Source organism: Tasmannia lanceolata, unplaced genomic scaffold (assembly GCF_043159265.1).
Source record: "Tasmannia lanceolata isolate RefF3 unplaced genomic scaffold, GAP_Taslan_0.1 ptg000020l, whole genome shotgun sequence".
In the NCBI taxonomy this organism is placed as follows: domain Eukaryota; kingdom Viridiplantae; phylum Streptophyta; class Magnoliopsida; order Canellales; family Winteraceae; genus Tasmannia; species Tasmannia lanceolata.
The window spans coordinates 20,543,850-20,564,057 of record NW_027518697.1 but is presented as its reverse complement, the minus strand read 5'-3'; the positions used below and the strand labels follow the sequence as shown (position 1 = coordinate 20,564,057).

The 20,208-nt window shown below is 38.0% G+C and overlaps 1 protein-coding gene across 1 annotated transcript in view; it reads left to right on the top strand.

Annotated features, from left to right (window-relative positions):
• Positions 1-573: 573 nt before the first annotated feature.
• LOC143854698 (uncharacterized) overlaps positions 574-20,208 on the top strand; it is a 48,528-nt gene continuing 28,893 nt past the window's right edge. The window contains exons 1-5 of the mRNA XM_077364791.1: positions 574-713; positions 835-918; positions 994-1,078; positions 6,306-6,394; positions 17,575-17,686. Coding sequence (XP_077220906.1) covers positions 672-713; positions 835-918; positions 994-1,078; positions 6,306-6,394; positions 17,575-17,686 — 412 coding nt within the window. The 5' untranslated portion in view covers positions 574-671. The remainder of the gene's footprint in view (positions 714-834; positions 919-993; positions 1,079-6,305; positions 6,395-17,574; positions 17,687-20,208) is intronic.

Genomic DNA, 20,208 nt, shown 5'->3' with positions numbered 1-20,208 from the left:
AATTTTGGATAAAATATTAATTAATTCTTTACAGAATTTCAGCCCAAAAAACCGACATTTCGAGCCCTTCTATTTAATTTCGGCCAAAATTCCGGTTTTGGTGAGGACCAAAATTACCTCTGAAACTGAAATTTAAAACCTTGGTAGTGTCAATCATGGTTTTAAATTTCAACCTAAATCTGAAATTTTGGATTTCGGTCATCCCTGAAACTGAAATCAGCAAGACCCAAAACGTTACAGGATTTCAAACGAAATTTCGTCTGAAATTTAAGAAATTGAAGAAATTCAACCAAAATCTCAAAATTTTAATTATTTAATATTTTCCCAAAATTCCGGCTGAAATTTGGTATGAAATAAAATATTATTTTTAATCGTTTTGTCGGATTTCAGCCGAAATTTCAGTTTCGGTGAGAATAGAAACGCATTCCGAAACCAAAATTTGAAACCATGGTGCCAATATCAGTGGTCCGAAAAAAAAATTACGAATAACATAGGAGTGGATATATCAATAACGGGGGTGGCTATATCATTTCCCTTTGAAAAACCAATGTCCCAATTAGGCTAAAGGTTGAATTGTCCAAGTTAGCAAAAGGCACAAAAACCATTTCCTCAGTGGAGAGAGTGAGAGACATACAGAGTCCTCGGACGATGCGAAGAACATCCGATTGAAAATGGGTTCCTCAGAGTCCACGCTCTCTAATTCCAACTCACAGGTACCCATTAATTTCTCTCTCTCTCTCATGTATCACTCCATTTTTCCATGATTTTATTTTCTCATCTTTTTTCTTTTCTTTTCTTTCTTCTTCATATTCTCTCTCTCTCTCTCTATGAAAGCCCATCGATGAAATCACCACCGTTGTCGCAGAGAAAACGGACGGTGTAGATCCCATCATAGAACGCCTCAGAGCTATCAAGATTGTGAGCTTCATCTCTCTAAGCCTATTATTTTTAACTCGTTATATTCTGATTTTGATTTCTGTTTGATTATGAAAGGCAACGCCGGTCCTGAAATCCCTGCCGTCGGATAACAGCTTGACGGATATCCTCGTGAGGAAACAGCCTTCCTCTTCAACGCCAGGTCAGATTCCATGGATTTTATAATCTAGGATTGTATAATCTTGAATTTTACGTTCATTTTACAAGCTAAACACTAGATTTTATAAACTAAAACCTAGATTTTATAATCATGAAAATGTTCAATCTATGTTTTTGCTTATAAAATCTATGTTTTAGCTTGTGAAATCCAGGATTTTAGCTTATAGAAGCTAAACCCCAGATCTCATAAACTAAAACCTAGATTTTTCAATCCTGAAAATGTTCAATCTCGGTTTTTGCTTATAAAATCTAGGTTTTAGCTTGTGAAATCGAGGATTTTAGCTTGTAGAAGCTAAACACTAGTTTTAATAAACTAAAACCTAGATTTTATAATCCTGAAAATGTACAATCTAGATTTTTGCTTATAAAATCTTGGTTTTAGTGTATAAAATCTACGTTTTAGCTTGTGAAATCCAGGATTTTAGCTTATAAAAACAAAAACCTAGGTTTTTTAAGCAAAGACCTAGATTGTACATTTTCAGGATTGTAAAATCCAAGCTTAGCTTATGAAATCCGGGTTTTAGCTTCTAAAATCTAGGTAAAATTCATGATTTTACAATCTTAGATTGTAAAATATTTGTATCCAAAACGGCCTGTCAGTGTCATTTTTTTTTTGAATGGTAAGCCTGTTAGTGTCAATAAACATGATTCTTCTTCTTTTTTTTAATTTTTTTGTGAAATACTGTAGATTGAAGTTTAAAAAATGGGTTCTATTCGCCATTACAAGAAAAAAAAACATACAAATTGGGTTATATTTAGAATCTGAGGAATTGCAGGTTGGAAGGTTTCTATCTAGAATCTTTGGAATTGTAGGTTGGAAGGTTAAGTCCATTTATTGTACCGTCACATGCAAAGGAATGTGATTTCATGGTTTATTCTTTTTACCTCTCTATTATAAATGTGGAAGCAAAGGCTGTAATCTAAACTACCAAATTAGGATATTCATAGGAATTATTTGGTTCAGGATTTGGAGTCGTCCCCTCTTCAATAGTAGATTCTGGCATTTGTTGAAGTATAAATGATTAAATAACATTATTCAAAAAATAAAAATAAAAATAAATTGTTAAATAACACCAGCTCTAACAGCTTAAGCTTTTGGAGAAATTGGTTATTCACATGGTATCAGGGCAATTGCCTCATGCTAGGTCTTGATTTCTATACCGAACAACTCCTTGTAATAAAATTCACGTGTATGACAAACCCAAAAGAGGGGCCAGATGTGCCACGTGTACGGCAATTAAAAAAGAAAGACTTGAGGGGGAGTGTTGAACAGTTGAAGTATAAATGATTTAATCACACCAACTCTAATTTTGAGTAACTGTTTGTTTCACAGCATTGTGGTGAAGGAATTACAAGTCGTAAAGCATTGCTGTGCTCAAACTTCTCTAACAATTGAACCCAAAACCTTGTTGTGACACAAAGCAGATTCCAACTGAGATACTGCCAGTGGCTCAAGTCCAATTTATTTTGGATTTTTTATTCTTTTTCAATCTTTTATATTCCCATAAATTATTGTTGCTTTTCTTTGGGTCTTTCCATGACATGTATTAGGTGTAGAGCGAAACTCCCAATTCCGAGTTCAGAACTCTTTGTAGTTTTGCTGACAAGGAGTTGCTTATGCGCTGCTCTTCGGCCTTCTTGAGAAGGGATTTGGTTCCTGCTGAACCAGAACTCATTGAATCCTTTCGGCCCAATACGGTCTCATTGTTTGAGAATGTGCATCTGAAAGGCTTCTCATCGGAGCCCAAGGGTTTTTTAAGGTGCCCTACCATGCCCGAGGCTGTTTGATCGCATAAGTTATTTGCTCTCGGCCAAATATTTTGGATTTTTCATGAGATGACTTGAGGTTTGAGAAGGGTTTGATTTTGTTATAATTCCTGTTGGGGACCTTGTTTGGTCGGGATTGAGCCTCTAGCTCAATGTTAAAGGATTTGTTGTTCAACCTCGAGGTCCGAGGTTCAATCCCATCTTACATACAGAGAAAGGTCCTTATTTGGTAGGAAAATGCATTATATCGTCGTGGTTTTTGTCTGAAAATTAAATGGAGGGGATTACAACATGACTCTTTTTTGAAAAGTTTGTAATAATTTGTCTTTCTTTGCATTATATTCTGGGGCATTGCTTCCAAGATTCACTTGAAATTTTTTTATTTCATTTTCCTTCTCATTTGTAGTGGCAAATTGTGGAGGCGTCAATTCTGTTAAACTAAAGGGACTGTCCTCTGATCTGACCCTGTGGGCTAAAGAAAAACCCAGATTATAAATAAGGGGATTGCTTAGGGTGTTCCTTGGATCTATGTTTTTTTTGGTAGGTAAGCTGGGATCGAACCTGGATCTATGTTGACGAGTCCATTCAAAATTTGAGGAACTCCACTCTTTCCTTGCTTGCTAGAGAGGTCATATTGTCATGCTTTAAAGCTAGATTAATTGAAACAACATTAGGGAGGATGATATACTGCAACTCTGTCTCTTGGATCCTTGTCAATTGATGGATTCTAGGGGTGAGAGGTACTCTCCAAAGGCCCCCGCATCCGTCTCGGGTGCGTATTGAGTGCGGGTGCGCTTGGATACTCTTTGGGTGCGTACCCAAACATCAAACAAAATGAAAATCCAATTTGAGGGTTTGGATACGTATCGGGTGCGCACCCAGTTCGAATTAAATCGAAAATTACAGATTTACAGTAGAAGGGGCTGTCCCAATTAACAAAAGGGGAGGAGGGGGGGGGGGAATATATATATATATATATATATATATATATATATATATATATATATATATATATATATATATATATATGAGGAAAGTGTCGGTGAGCTTAAGCGCCCCAATCACATGGGTTCCACATTTTCTGTCGTGATCCAAACCATTCATTTGCAAGGCACTATCATAGATAGGGTGTGTACCAAAAATCAGCTCCATAGGATCATCCTAACCCCTCCATTTGTGGAGGACAGACAAAAATGGGCAGATTTGTGGACAAATAATGTCTGTCCATTTTGACCTCCACAAATGGATGGGTTAGGATGATCCTATGGAGCTGATTTTTGGTACACACCCCATCTATGATAGGGCCTTTCAAATGAATGCTTTGGATCATCCTAACAAAGTAGGCCCCAATGTGATTGGGCGCTTAAGCTCACCAACACTTTCCTCTCTCTCTCTCTCTCTCTCTATATATATATATATATATATATATATATATATATATATATATATATATATATATCCCGCAATTAAAAACCTAACAACTTAAGTAATATTTGATTTTGGTGATGCTATTGTTATTTGATTGTTTTTTTAATGGTGAAAGGATTTCATTATTATTTGATTGTTCTCCAATTAATTTCTTTGAATTCTTTAACAAATTATTTAATTTTTATAAATATATAATAAAATATAAATTATATTATATTCAACGTACCCCTAGCGTGCCTGTATCCTTTTTTTTTTATTTTAAAATCACGTATCCACGTACCCCAATCGTGTCGTACCCGCATCCCGTACTTGTATCCGTGCTTCATTGGGTGAGAGCCACATAATCAAGAGCCCCGTAGTTGTCAATTCCTTCCATCCCAATGTTATTTTTCTTTACTTTTTTTTTTCCCTTTTGGAATGGAACATTTCGGAATTAGTCCCTTTCAAATGTTTTGTTACAGATTAGGCAGGCACACCAACAAGTTTTAAGAAGTTATTTTTTTAAGAAAAATGGTTTTTTCTTTAAATTTTTTTTTGCTAATTTACTTCAACTAGAAACTGTGATTTGATAATTTGATCATGATTTATTCGATTTATATTGTGTTGGCGACTGTATTGGACCTATCAGTCACTTGTCTATCTGATTTTTTGGGTTATTACTTGAACTAAAACCATTGAAACAATTGTTTTAACTACAGAAATGGTCAAATAAACTGTAAATATAGTTAAAACACTAACATAAGTATGCAATTGCATGACTACTAATAGGCCCAATAAGCACAAGCTGGCAAGCCGTACTTACAAGTTAACTAGTATTAGTAGTACAATTTATTCCACAGATGGCAGTTCTTCATGTATTCAATGATGGAAGATGAATATTCAAATTTCAAAGAACTAGTCTATATTATACTTTGCGCAGGAAGTAATCTCTTTGTAGTTAAGTAATCTGTTTGTAGTTCTGTCATTCTAGTTCATCGTATACTCGTGGATATTATGACTTTAAAGAAGAAACTAACTTACTTGCTCTCGTATTTCTATTTCCAAAACACGACCTTTCCTAAAAAAACTACGAAGACTTACTTCTATTAACACTCAACTTCCCACAACTCTGATTCTATCATCAAGTGCTAAGAGGGCTCCTCATGAAACAAGGAAACCCCTAACTTAAACTCCATGAAAATCATAAGTGCGTCCCATGTGCACTTTTTTTTTTTTTTGAATGGTGAAGTGTGTCCCATGTGCACTTGAGTGGTGAAAGTATAAAAAATACATGGGCCTTTTTTTTTAAAATAATGGCACCCGAGTTGAATTTGATGCCCAATTTGATAATGACATCCAAAATTTTCTTGGTGTCATAGATGGTTGCCATCAATTATACCCTAGGATTGATTGCTTTCTTTGGAGAGAATCAAACTGATTTCGAATTTACTCTTTGATTGGAAGTAAGCAAAATCTGTTCTAGTGCGATTAATTTACTTTTAGGAGTAAAATGAATATCAGGAACTGGTTTGAAAGATTATTTTCGTTGAAACACAAAGTTTGACATCATGAACCTTGCTCAAAACAGTAGATGGATCTGATCACGTGTGAAAAGAAAAATAATAGAGCATATACTGATGATACAACTGTAAAAATTTGCATGGATGTGACTGTCTGTATCTTCTATCTACAGAACTTTCTCAACTACTACTGTCTCCATATCCTATGAACATGTCTAATATACATCCTGATTCCTTAGTGAAATCATCACTTGAATTTTAAGCAATTACGTACATGTATTTTTTACATGTATGAGCTATAAATTTAGTTTTGCATCCTCAAGAAGAACAAAGTTTTGTATCTGAATTATTTGGTTTTAATTTACTATTTGAGTTTCCAACCAATAGTGGTATTAGGACTTATGTTGCTTCCTCTATACCATCTCCAACCACTCTCTTCACTTATTTTATACTAACACAAAACACTCTGGTCTGGATATGCCCATAATTGGTTCCTCTTATCTCTGATTGTTATAGGTGCTTTAAATCCCAAGGTTCTATTAGAGCTCTTTTCTATGTATCGTGATTGGCAAGAAGAGAAGGCCAAAAGAATTAGCCAGAAGCAGGTACTTCTGCACACAATGTTCACTTCTATAAACAAGAAATGAATCTAACAATCTTTCAGTTGAGAATGATCTCAATTTTACTGATTTTATTAATTGTAAATTGTTAGGGGAATCTGGTTTCTCAGGATTGATGCTTATTCATTCACTTCCTCAGATAGTTATGAAGAAAGCCTTTGTTATGAAATCACTAAAGTTCAAATAATAATATATCATTTGCAGTTGGTGGCATTCAGCCATAATTCAGAATATATATATATATATATATATTCTGGAATGTATGTATACACACAGTGAAGGATTCAATGACAAATGCATGTTCCAGCTTTGTTAATTGTATTCGCTATATGAAAACAAATAAATAAGAAAATGATTTATCAGGTTGAGTTGTTATCCTATGGATGTGCATATTTTAGCTTAGAAAAATGTGGGCAGGCACTATGTTACATGAATTCTCCGTGTCGGACACATGTTGGATTTCAATACTTTATGATTCACCTTGACACTTCTAGATCTCTTTTATCTTTTTTTTTTAAAAATATTTCTCCAACAAATTTACAATTATCGCATTTTTTAGTTTTATCTATTTTAATAGTTGTATCTTCTACGGAAGGCTAGAGGAAAGAGAGATGGAGAAGATAGAGAAAGAGTGCGTGAGAGTTCTCTCCCTCCCGCATGATTATATTTATATATAGGGATTTGCTAGCGTCCATCGCAGAAGGCATTTTGCGGATGGTCTGTTGATTGTTGCATCTGATAGCCACAAAGGCTCACTTTTCAGCAGATTTTGTCTTCATTCATTAGGTGGTTGCTGTCAGATGCAACAGACCATCTGCGAAATGCCTTCTGCGATGGACGCTAGCAAATCCCTTATATATGTGAGAAAAACATAAAAATTACAAGTATGCCCTTAAGTGAATATGCCCAACATGTGAATACGTCCAACACCCCCTCAAGCTGGAATGTATATATTGTACATTCCAAGCTTGTTACAAGCATCTTTCAATTTCGCAGGGCCCAATGGTTTGGTGAACATATCTGCAAGATCTGCAGATCGAGTGAAAACTGTGCAAATTTCACCATTCTGAATCCGTTGGCTAATGAAGTGACAATCCACCTCAATGTGCTTGGTTCGTTCATGGAACACGGGATTTGTAGCAATGTAAATTGCAGCCCTATTGTCACAATACAACTGTGCTAGAAATGTGGACGAAATAATAAGTAGAGAAGCCAAATTAGCTCTCCACTTATATAGGACATGGTTCGATATTCTGCCTCTGCACTTGACCTGGCAACAACATCCTGCTTCTTACTTATTCACGACACCAAGTTACCTCCAACAAATGTGCAATATCCCGTGGTCGATCTCCTGTTTGCTGGAGATCCTCCCCAATCTGCATCAGTGTATCCCTCTATTTTCTCATAGCCATATTTCCTAAAACACAAGCCTTTGCCTGGAGTACCCTTTAAGTACTTAATGATCTAAATTACAGCTGCCCACTGGTAGGTTCGTGGAGAATTCATGAAGCGACAAACCATGCCTATTACAAATGATATGTCTGGACAAGTGACAGTCAAATAGATCAACTTCCCAACCAGCCTCCTGTACCGACTAGGATTATACTCTCACTAATCTGGGAGAAGTTTAACATTTTGGTCCATAGGACCTGTCTCCTCTAAAATGTCTAACATGTATTTACTTTGTGGCAAGGAGAGCCCATAACGAGAGTGTGTTACTTCAATTCCAAGGAAATACCTGAGAAGACCCAAATCTTTAGTAGAAAATTCTCCTCGGAGGAAGGTCCTCAACCTTTTTTTTATTATATGCCAGCTTTGTCATCTCCTGTGATTACAATGTCATCCACATACACTATCAAAAGGATGTATCCAGCAGTGGATCTGTGGCTGAAGACTGAATGATTGATGGCACACTGCTTAAGACCAAAGCGCAAAACGACATCACTGAACCGTCTAAACCACACCCTAAGGGATTGCTTCAGACCATAAATAGCTTTACGCAGGCGATAAACTGAGGAGCACATCTCCCCCTGACCAACATACCTAGAAGGTTGCTCCATATACGCCTCCTCAACAAGATCGCCATGAAGGAAAGCATTCTCAACATCTAGCTGATATAGCGGCCAACCACAATTAACGACTATAGAGATCAAAACACAAACAGATGGTATCTTGGCCACAGGGGAGGAGGTCTCCTGATAGTCCACCCCAAACGTCTGAGTGTAGTCTTTTGTAGTCAGGCGAGCTTCAGGCGTTAAATAGACCCATCTAGATGATACTTAGTGGCAAAGACCCAACGACGCCCAACAGATTGAGCTCCAGATGGAAGGGGAAACAACTGCCTTGTTTTATGGAGTGAAGGGTAGCCATCTCAACGTCCATGACAGCCCGCCATTCAGAATGAGACAAAGCATCTGTAACTGACTTAGACACAGTAATCGAAGAAACTAGAAACAAATGAACGGAGTGAAGTTGAGAGATGCTCATAAGAAACAAAATGTGAGATAGGATGTGCAACTGTGCGGGAACGAGTGCGGGAAGCAATAAAAGAATCAGATAGAGGAGAGGAATTTCCTGAAGGCGGATTATTTGACTGTGGAAGAGGTTCAGTGCGTGGAGATGATGCCTCAACAGTACGATGAATAATCTGTCCAAGGCCACGACTATAAGTTTTCAGCTCAAAAGTAGTAGTCTCCCCTGTAGGTCCTATAGTAGTCACTGGAATTGGCGTAGGACTCAACATAAGCGGAAGGGGCATACTGGGCATCTCAACTTGAGCAGGAGGATCAGAAGAATAAGGCGTGCTCTAAAAGAAAGTTATATCTGCATACCGTAGACCGCAGATATAAAGGTTTTACTCAGCCTAGGACTATAACACTTACAATCTTTCTGGGTTCGAGAGTAACCCAAAACGATACACTTCTCCGCTCTAGGGTCCACTTGTCAAGACCGGGAGTCAACTTCTGAACAAAACAAGTACATCCAAAGACACGTGGGACTAATGGAAAAGGATCACCGAAATGATAGAGTATAGAAAATGGTGTTTTACCAGATAAAACCGAGGAAGGGAGACGGTTAACTAAGAAGCAAGCTGTGAGAGCTGCATCTCGCCAATGTATCTTTGGAACTTTCATTTGAAACATGAGAGTCCGAGTCATATCAAGTAAGTAGCGAATCTTCCTCTCAGCAACTCCTTTCTGTTGCGACGTATATGCACACGAGGATTGATGAATGATTCCACGAGAATCCAGAAAATGATGAAACCCATTATCCACAGAAAAATATTCCTTTGCATTATCAGTACACGAACAATTAATAGAACATTTAAATTGGTTAGCCGTCTCAAAGTAAAAAGTACAAAAAGCACTAAAAACTTGAGAACGATCTTTAAGCAAAAATAACCATGTTGCTCATGAATAATCCATCAACAAATATGACAAAGTATCTAAAACCATGTAATGAAGTAGTATGAGGTGGAACCCATACATCAGAATGAATAAGTTCAAAAGGATGCGACACACGGCTACTAACACGAGAAGGGAAAGACACACGATGGTGCTTTCCCAACTCACAAGACTCGCAAGTAAAAGACGGGATAGGACTTGACACAAAGGAGGACTTCCGAAGCTTGTCATCAGGTGGGTGGCCTAAACGACAGTGCCACTGATAGGTATCAACAGAGGTATTGAGTGCAACACCAGCACATGTTTGATGTAAGCAGTAGAGGCCATCAACCTCACGGCACGAACAAATCCTTGTCGCAGTCTTCAGATCCTGAAAAACACAGTAAGAGGGGAAAAAAGAAACAAAACAATTTAGAGATTTAGTTAACCGACTAACTGATAATAAACTAACATGAAACAATGGGATAAAAAGAACTGAAGATAAATGAAGACCTGTCGATGTGGCGACTACACCAACCCCAATGATAGGGGATGTAGTCCCATCAGCTAAGGTAACAATACGAGAACCCCTAGAAGGGCATAACTAGAGTGAAGAAAGAAGGTTAGGATTATCAGTCATATGATGAGATGCTCCTGAATCAATGAGCCAAGATCCAGGTGTGCCAGAAAGAAAACATGAGGGCTACCTTGTTGGGCAAACGTGGCATCAGGCTGCTTTCTTTTGTCTCGTAAGCTGCTTTCTTTTGTCTCGTAGACGCACAAGCTCATCGTACTCTGCACGAGGGACAATCAAGGAGTCAATAGAAACCGATGGAGCTGAAGCAGAAGAAGTACTAGAAGCGGCAGCTAAAGCACTCATAGGCCTGTAGGGACGAAACTCTTGATGTAATTCATAGCAATAATCAACATTGTGGCCGTCATATTGACAGTGAGTACAATAGCGAGACCTACGTCCATGGCCTCCACCATCTCGGCCTCCCCCTGAATCACAGCCACGGTCACGACCACATCCCCAATCACTCCCAACATATGTCGCAAAGGCAGATCCATCCACAATAGGGTCACTATGTTGAACAACTCGCATACGCTGTACTCGAGAGGTGTCTGCAAGGGTGAGAATGGACCCAGAGCTAACAATCTGCTGTCGGAGCTGGAGATAATTATGGCCCAATGAATCAAGAAAACGTACAACTCGCAACTCCTCTTGACGCTTTTTAAGAACGGCAGGGTCAACAATGAAGGGCATCTGTAAGTTAAGCTGCTGACAAAGGGTGATAAAATTACTGTAATGGGCCCTCACCGACTTGTCCTCTCTCTGAAGACTAAACCACTCAGAGGAAAGACCACAGAGGCTTGTAAGATTATCGGTTACAGAATACATCGTCGCCGCGTGCTCCCAGATGATTGAAGATACATCATGGAGTCGCAATTTGGGGTTCCATGCAACTCCAGAGGAATGATCGGACCACGACATCATCTTGGCGCCACTTATCATATGATAGATTAGTGGTAGTTGGAGGTGAGCGCTCAATAAAACTAACTTTGCCACACCCAAGGAGACAGGTATGGACAGCCATCCTCCAAGGCGGGTAATTTGTCCCATCTAGCTTTATGGAACTCATCTGAAGGGGAGCCTCCACATGAGAATAACTAGATGATGGGTTGTAGGAAGCAGGGGAAGCCTCATCAACTTTGAGAGAGGCTATTTGCTTAGAGGTGGGTTCCACAGGATCCATAATAGATAGGAACTAACACTAGCAAAGCACGAACACTGGCAAACACCACGAATAGCCAACAATCATGACGGAGAACCAAGAACCAACAAATAGCAAACAACCGGTCAACCAAGAACCACCTCCAACAAGTTAAGTAACAACCAAGTCAAGCATCATCAAGTCAATCACTACTACGGCACCAACAACAACCACCAACAAAGCCACCAACAACACATCTAACCAATCCACTAACATGTCAAGCAACAACAAAGTCAATCATCAACAAGTCGATCACCACAGTAATGCCAACAACAACCATCAACAATGGGACTACAGCCAATGTAGCAAACAATCCATCAACAAATCCACCAACATACTCGCATGAAGACATCAACATCCGGTGCTGGGACAAAGAAGGATGCACAAACACCAACCAAACATATATGGAAACAATAGGTGACCACCACTAAACGGCCCGGAACCAGTAACGAGACAAAACGGAGAAGAACAAAAAAAGTTTAGATCATAAATAGAGGAGTAGTAGGGCTGATTGAACAGAAAGATAAGAAAAGAGTCACATATGGGAGGGTCTAGAGTTAGGGTTTGGGTTCCAAGTAAGCTTAAGGGTTGCGTAAACAACCCCCCCCAAACCCCCCCCCACCCCCAAAAAAAAAAAAAAAAGGTTTGGGTTGAAGGGAGGAGTGTGAATCTGTTAGTGGAAGGAGCGAGGGGTGTGACTAGGTATAGGAGGGCGCGGGTGGTCTGTGGGATGAAGTGGGGGCGCAGGGGGGGGGGGGGTGCGAGTGGTCTGTGATTGTGTGGGTTGGAAAAAAAATGAAAGGGAGGGGTGCAAATGGTCTGAAGGTTGGAAAAAAAAGGAAAAGATTAGGTTTTGCGGTGTGCGAAATTGTTAGAGGGAGGAGTGCAACTAGGTATAGGGTTGCAACTAGGTAAAGGATTGTTGAAAGATTAGGGTTAGAGTTCTAGGGTTTCTATTTCTTTGATGAGGAAAGAATTGATCTTCAACCTTGTGCTCTGGTACCATGTTATCTTCTACATGGAAGGCTAGAGGAAAGAGAGACGGAGAAGAAAAGAGAGGAGACAAAGAAAGAGTGCGTGAGAGTTCTCTAGAAACACTTTTCACACACATTTTTGTGTGTGTGTGTGTGTGTGTGTGAGAGAGAGAGAGAGAGAGAGAGAGAGAGAGAGAGAGAGAGAGAGAGAGAGAGTATATAAAAATTACAAGTATGCCCTCGAGTGAATACGCCCAACATGTGAATATGTCCAACAAATAGTAAGTTTTTTATATGAAAATAAAACAGTATATTTACTAAACCTACTGAAATTCTCAATATATTAAATATTATAGTCCTATTATTGTGTTGAGAAAATAAAATTAGAATTGATTAAAATATGAAGGTGAATACATGAATCCTTCTTTCGTATGTTAGCTGAATTTGATACTCAGTACCTGTGTCGGATTCCGACACTCATACGCGTGCAACATAGGCAGGCAGAAGTACAAATTATGACAACTTGTTTAGTGGTCCAAAGCATTTATCTTCCGGACCTTACTTTTTTTTCTTTTTTCTTTTTGAACGGTAATAATCAACTTATATTCCAAAATAAGTGGTACAAATTACATAATGCAGTAGCACAGGATTTGTTGTCTTTAGTGCTATAAAACGTCAACTTATAACTTCAGCAATCACTAAACATGCAATGGAAATGCATCCCCCCTCCCCCATTTCCATCCCCTTCCCTTGCCAGTTGCCAGTTGGTCGGTCATTTCAGAGGATGATCTTGGCATATGCTTGAAATTTGGATTGAGGCTTCTACAATATCAAGTACGTCTATTATGAAACCCACAATCATCCACAGACCTGTCGAAAGTCTTTGAGCCCATGATATTACATTTCTAGAATCTCCTTCTACCACGAGGTTACCGAAACTCTTCTCTAATGACCTGTTTGGTTGGTCATAGGTGCCTGGGTGAGCAGTGGAATAAGAGGTCAATCAGGATTTGCGTGGAATGGAAGTCAAAGGGGAGAAAGGTGCTGGGTTAAATGTGCTGTTTGGTTGTCATGATAGTGTCTGGAAGTTTGGTTGGAAAAGAATACGTTGTTGCATTTGGTTGCAAGAATATGTGGAGGAGAAAGGTGGAAAAGTTGAAAAACTTGCATTTGGTTGTATGTAGACTGTTGGAAGAATAACAGAAAACTTGCAATTAATGCATTTTAAAATAGCCTATTGAAAGAATATGACTATGAAATGTTTGGTTCTAATAACACACGAGCTGCGTCGACCAAGAAAATGTATCCATTTCCGAAACCATTTTTAATCGGGAGCAAACCAGAAAAAACCCACAAAAATAGCTGAAAAAGATCAAAGGACACAAAACAGAAGGAGAATAGGGTTTCGTCGACCAAGAAAATGGATCAATTTCCAAAACAACTGAAAAATAGGGTTTCGTCGTGCAAGGAAAAATACCTGGTAGTGCTTCCTCTTTCGCTGCCACGGCTTTGCTGGGGAGGGGAAGGAAGAAGAACTCTCTACTGAAGCCAGAAAACAACGGCTAGTTGCCATGCTTTTCTTCGCTGCTTCCGACATCTTTTCTCAGCTGAGAGTATCTCCAAGCAGATCTCAGGCAGAGAGACGTTGTTTCATATCCCTATTCTACAAATCTTCCATCGAAAATCCTTTGATTTGGAGGATTTCCATTCAGCTTTGATTAGGTTGCCACGTCACCTGACCAGCTACCGACAAGCTAGGTGGTCAAATAAACTTTGAAATAAAAAAGCCAACCAAACGGTATATAGCGTTTCAAATCCCGCCAATACTCTATGTTTCTTCCACTAAATTGGCAACCAAACAGGCGGTAAGAAAATCTAAAGTCCGGTGAGGGACCCACTCTGGATGGCCCATGGATCCCTTTTGAACTACGATCCAATGTAATTTTGATGTGGTTGGTGGTGGTTTCCATCTAGGTGTTGGCTCTGAGTGTCAACCTTAGCTATGATTTGTGTAGAACGAGTGAAAAAGGGCACATATTGCATATGTTAGAGCAATCGAGTGGTTGAACCTTTGTCCTAGTGGTGATGAACCTAGTCTATAGCTTTTAGCTTAGGTGTTCAGTTAGTGTTTGTCTATAAAATGGTACGAAAAATGTCAGAGCAACCACAAGAATCTAAGAGGTTGAAGGGGAAAACACTGGCCCGAGGTAGTAGAGAGCTTAAGGCTCTTAGGAAATGATAAGAGGTTCTTGGGTCTATCTATAGTTTTTTGGGAGGGCTGTGGTGCTGTTAGAAGGGCCTGGATTTTGGTTTGTTTGTCTATTGGCTGTTGTGTTCAGGTTTTGTTGGTGACAATTCTATGGGAGGTATATTAACGGTACCTGATTTTGGAAGTTTTTGGGAGCTGCTAATTTTACTTGTTTTCTGGGTTTAGGCCTTCATTTGGTAGGTTGAAGGGGATGAACAGTACTGTTATCCGAGAGGTGCTTGAGGGACCTTGGTCCTTCGCTGCTCGTGATTTCTCTTGCTTCTTGGCTAGTCAACCTACGGTTGTATTAAAGGGTGGGGCCACAAATAGGAGTTTTAAAGATCTTACTGCTGGTTATTTTTCCTTTTTCTTCTCTTTTTGGCCATTGGAGAATCTTCCTTTGGCAGATCATGATGTTATGTAATGGGGTGGGACTACTTGTCCCCAAACTTTGTACATCTTGTTATTATGAATAGACATGTTTTCCAAAAAGAAAAAGAAAAAAGGGCTACCACAAGAATCTTGTAACTGCACCACTAAGAATCGCTTATAAACAATTATTGGCATTTTAGTCATTTTGATATGGATAAACCAAGACATTGATCTGATTCTTTGAGAGACTGTCTTCATACCTTTATAAAGTTCAAACATTGATTGCCTTTGAAAATTTTGAAATGGTTGAACCCTATTCTCTGAAGTTTGTTAGATGGTTTCTTGTTCAGATTTAAACCTGATCAATTAAATATTTAATTCATCATCAAGGTTGCCATTAAAAAAAAAAATCCATTAGGGCATTGAACTTTTTTCTGATTCTTTGATGAATTATTGTGTTACGTGCCTAATTGGCCGTAATGGAAATAAACGAAAATAAAATAGAAATGAGGGGGAAAGAGGCTGATTCGAGGCAACCAAACCTCCTAAAGGCTTGATTCGAGAGGAGCCATGACTCTCCTAAACAAAGTCACCTTTGCTTTAAAATTCTCTTTTTCCATTTCATTCAAATACAAGAACTTAAATACATGAACATAGAGAGTGCCACATCAACAACCCACTTACCCACAAACTCTACCCACTAACATGACACACAATAGAATTAACACCCATAATCTTACATAATTAACTACCTGATAACTACTTTGCAACTACAACACACACACACACACACACACACACACACACACACACACACCATAAACAGATACATATCATTCCTTCCCTCTTACAAATGACCTTGTCCTCAAGGTGGAATAATTGAATAAAATATTTCAATCCACCGGGATCCCAAATCCTATGGGACATAATTTTGTTGAACATCAAAATTGAATCCAAGCCTTCACGTTCTTCATTGATAATGATCGTGATCTTTCGAATCTTACTTTGGAAATTTGTTGTGATCAAAGTTAAGAAGAAATACGATTTTACAACTGCTGTTTTTTTCTTTGTCTGAACATCAAAATCTTCAAGTTTTAGCCTTCCTTCGTCTCTGCGTATTTCTTCTATCGCTGTGCTGATTTTTTTAAGCCTTCCATAAATTGACGTTCTTCTATCATCTTGAAAGCAAGTGCTTTAATCTTTTGCTGATTGTAACGTATTGATTCTCAAAACTCCGAAGATGCAGCCATGGCGCAGGATCTTCCGCTTTGATACCAATTGTTACATGCCTAATTGGCCGTAACGGAAATAAACGAAAATAAAATAAAAATGAGGGGGAAAGAGGCTGATTCGAGGCAACCGGATCTCCTAAAGGCTCGATTTGAGAGGAGCCATGACTCTCCTAAACAAAGTCACCTTTGCTTTAAAGTTCTCTTCTTCCATTTCATTCAAATACAAGAACTTAAATACATGAACTTAAAGAGTGCCACATCAACAACCCACTTACCCACAAACTCTACCCACTAACATGACACAATAGAACTAACACCCATAATCCTACATGATTAACTTCCTGATAACTACTTTGCAACTACAACACACACACACACCATAAACAGGTACATATCATATTGCATCTAAATTTGTTGTAGCTACCTGATCAGTCGTGTCGTATGATTGAACCCCCCCAAAAAATCAGTTTTAAGAAGTGATCATCCTTGTGGTGTTGGATTAATCATAGCCCTGAATAATGGAAGAACAAAGATATTTATGAAGCAAATTGAATTGTACCGGACTGTGGTATAGAATATCTAAAGATTAAAAGGCCATGTTTACGAATTGCAGGTAAAGAGGCGAAACCTTTTGCAAGAAAATTATGGTGCCAAAATTCCAAGCATTGATTAAATAAATGCTGCATATAAAATTTTAAAACTATGGATTATGTTTAAAAGATAGCAGTTGCTAGTTCATAGATAGACTGCGGTATCCCTTATTCTGGTAGTCTGGCATAATTCGTTATCACCTGTGGGGTTCAACAGCATCAGGAATCCAAAAAAATAATGCCTTTAGGTTATCTGTCTAACAGTCCATTTTGTCCTTTTCTTTTTATCTTTTTCTTTTGTGTTCCTTTTCCGTTGCTGGCCATTTTTTAATAGTTGCTTGCTCAAGAGTGTTTCTGTTGTCTCCTTAAGTTGGAATTTTGGGAGCCTGTTCTTGCTCAAACCTACATAGTGATTATTATTATTATTTTGAATGATACCTGCGTAGTGATTATTTGATGTTTAAAAGGAGCTTCGTTTTCTCGAGGAAATTGCAGGTTTGTTCTTGTATTATCGTTCCTATTATAAGAACTTGCAGATTGTAAATCAGAAAACATTGCTTTTTTTTACTAGCTTTCTTTGGAATGTGGCAGGAGGAGATAGAAAACAAAATAGAGATTGCGGATGCTTTAGCTGTTAAACTTCTTCAGCGTTTTAATTACTCAATGTCGGCCATGAGAACGACTGCACATCATCTCTCAGACGGTATGCATTCTCATTCACTCCTTCCTAAAACAATAATTTAAACGTTAAAATACTAGCTGGATGAGTATTTTGTTTGCTGAACAGCTATGATTTGTGGACACGGACACGAGTGTCTCGTGTCGTCATGTACGCGGAGTGTCGGCAATGGCAGACCCCTAAAATTTAGAAACAACGACACTAAATTAGAAAGTGTGTGTATATATATATATATATATATATATATATATATATAAAATCATGATTTGTGTATATGGATTAGTGTGTCGAGTTTCGTCACAGATACGAGGTGTCTGACATGGCAACCTTTAAAAATTTAGAAATGGTGACACACCCATACACAAAGATACATATCAAATCACTGATTATTATCATAATTTGTAATAGCATAAATACACTATTCATTTAACAAACTAATAAATCTTAAGATTATCACCTATAATCTAAAACAAAAAAAATGAGATAATCAAATATCAATGCATTCATCAATTTAATCTAGTTCTCTTCCATCTCCAATGTGCAACGAGAAAGAGAGACCAGTGGGATACAATGAATATAATATTGGAATAAGAGTTTGTTTAGAGTCTTAGGTTTAGGGGAGGGGATATAACATCAAATATTAGCTAAAGAAGAGTTTATAATAAAATAAGAGTTAATAATAAAAGAGGCAAACAAAAATATCAATAATAAAATATAATGTCACTTGATATGGTACAAAAATGTATCGACACACCCACTTTAAGTCTAACACTTCTACAAGTACATTTAAAAGTATCCAAAGTAGTGTCAACACATGTGGACACGCGTATCAGCAATAAATTCGCAGTGTCTACTAATCATAGTTGAACAGTAGTTCCCAGGGTGGCCCATGCAGAATAAATAGACAGTACCTATACGGCTATATTGTACAGGTATTCAAGGTTTTGAATTCTGGTTTCGTTCAGCACGGAAACAAAAACATTTCGGTTTCGATGGAAATCTTTTAAAATCACGAAAACGTATAGAAAAATATGCAAATGATGATTTAATCTTTAAAAAAACATATGCAAATGATGGAATCTCAAGATGAAATTTTGGGATATGCTAGAAAAAGCAGATATACATACTTAGAAACCATCACATATGCAAGAAAGCCATCAATAATGACTTAACACCTAGTTGTCGCACATGTCTGGAACAATAAAGTCAATAAAGAAGTACAAAGTAATGAAGTATTAGAAAGTATAATGACCAATCTCCCCTCTAAGGACCCCAACTTGATGTCAATAATATAAAGTTACGAGGTATTATTGGTCTCATGCCGATTTGACATTCAATGCATAAGGTACAATTACTTTGCTGTACAGTTCAATGATGTTGCCAATCAAATATCATTATCTAAAATGAAATGAAATGCAAGTAATAACATCTTTCCATATTTTGTCATTTCGACCATTTCTGTCAAAATTTTAGGGAAATAATGACGTAAAAGGAAAGGGAAGTGATAAATCCGCCCCTTTTGATTGCTTGGGACACCTAGCAACAGTGTATCAATGAATGTAGAGGGGATGATGTACTTGCCAGGTACTCTGCTGCTGGGTGTCCCAAGTAATCAAAAGGGACGGATATATCACTTCCCAAAGGAAATTATGTAGATTTCATTTATGTGGGGATGGAAATGAAAACATTTCGATAATTTTGAGGAAATTTAAAACCATGCTGGTATTTATTTGTATTTACCTTATCCATTGTTATCAATAAACATCAATCCTAGCTCTATTTTTTACACATAAAAATGAGCATTTCTCATTGGCTGCCTCAATTTCCCATGTCATGAAAAGGATTATGGAGGACGTCCCTTATGTCATGGACTACCTCCCTCCTGCGAAGCACCCTCCAACATGGTCAAACACTGAGTTAATGCTACTTTCTACCTAGCATGTGCACGACATTCTCATATGATCCTGTGATTGAGCTGGGCCTAGGCAGTTCGGAAGAACCGTATTGGCAACTAGTTGTCAACAATCAATTTTATTAGTTTTAAATAAAGGAAAAATTTCCAAATGGCGTTGGGAAAATAGGAAAATATTCGTTTCAGGCCACCCAATTTGCACATGTCGAATTGGGGTCGAAGCCCAATTCCCGCCTCAAAATATGACCAAAATGCCCCTTGTCAAATCAAGATGCTTTTTACCTACTCCCTTGCATGTAAACCCGGTTTTCATCTTCTTCCTCATTCCAAGGCATCTTTTACCGCCATTTTTACAGGCAGTTGAAGGTTTCTTGAGCCATCTTTTTTTTCTCTTTTTTCGTTTGCTTCGTTTTCGTCTTCCGGCGATGTAGGCGTTGTTTTCTGCCTGATAAGCGTCGGCTCACTTGTAGAAATCCATTTTAAACCTTATAACCCTTGTTTGTATTTAATAATCCCTGTTTATATGTCACAATTCTTCCTGAAATTGTGTTAGTTTACATGTATAGTCTTTATAATCCTATCTATACCCGAAAAAGTTGTTAGCTTACATGTTAGTTTAAGATAACCCCAGTTT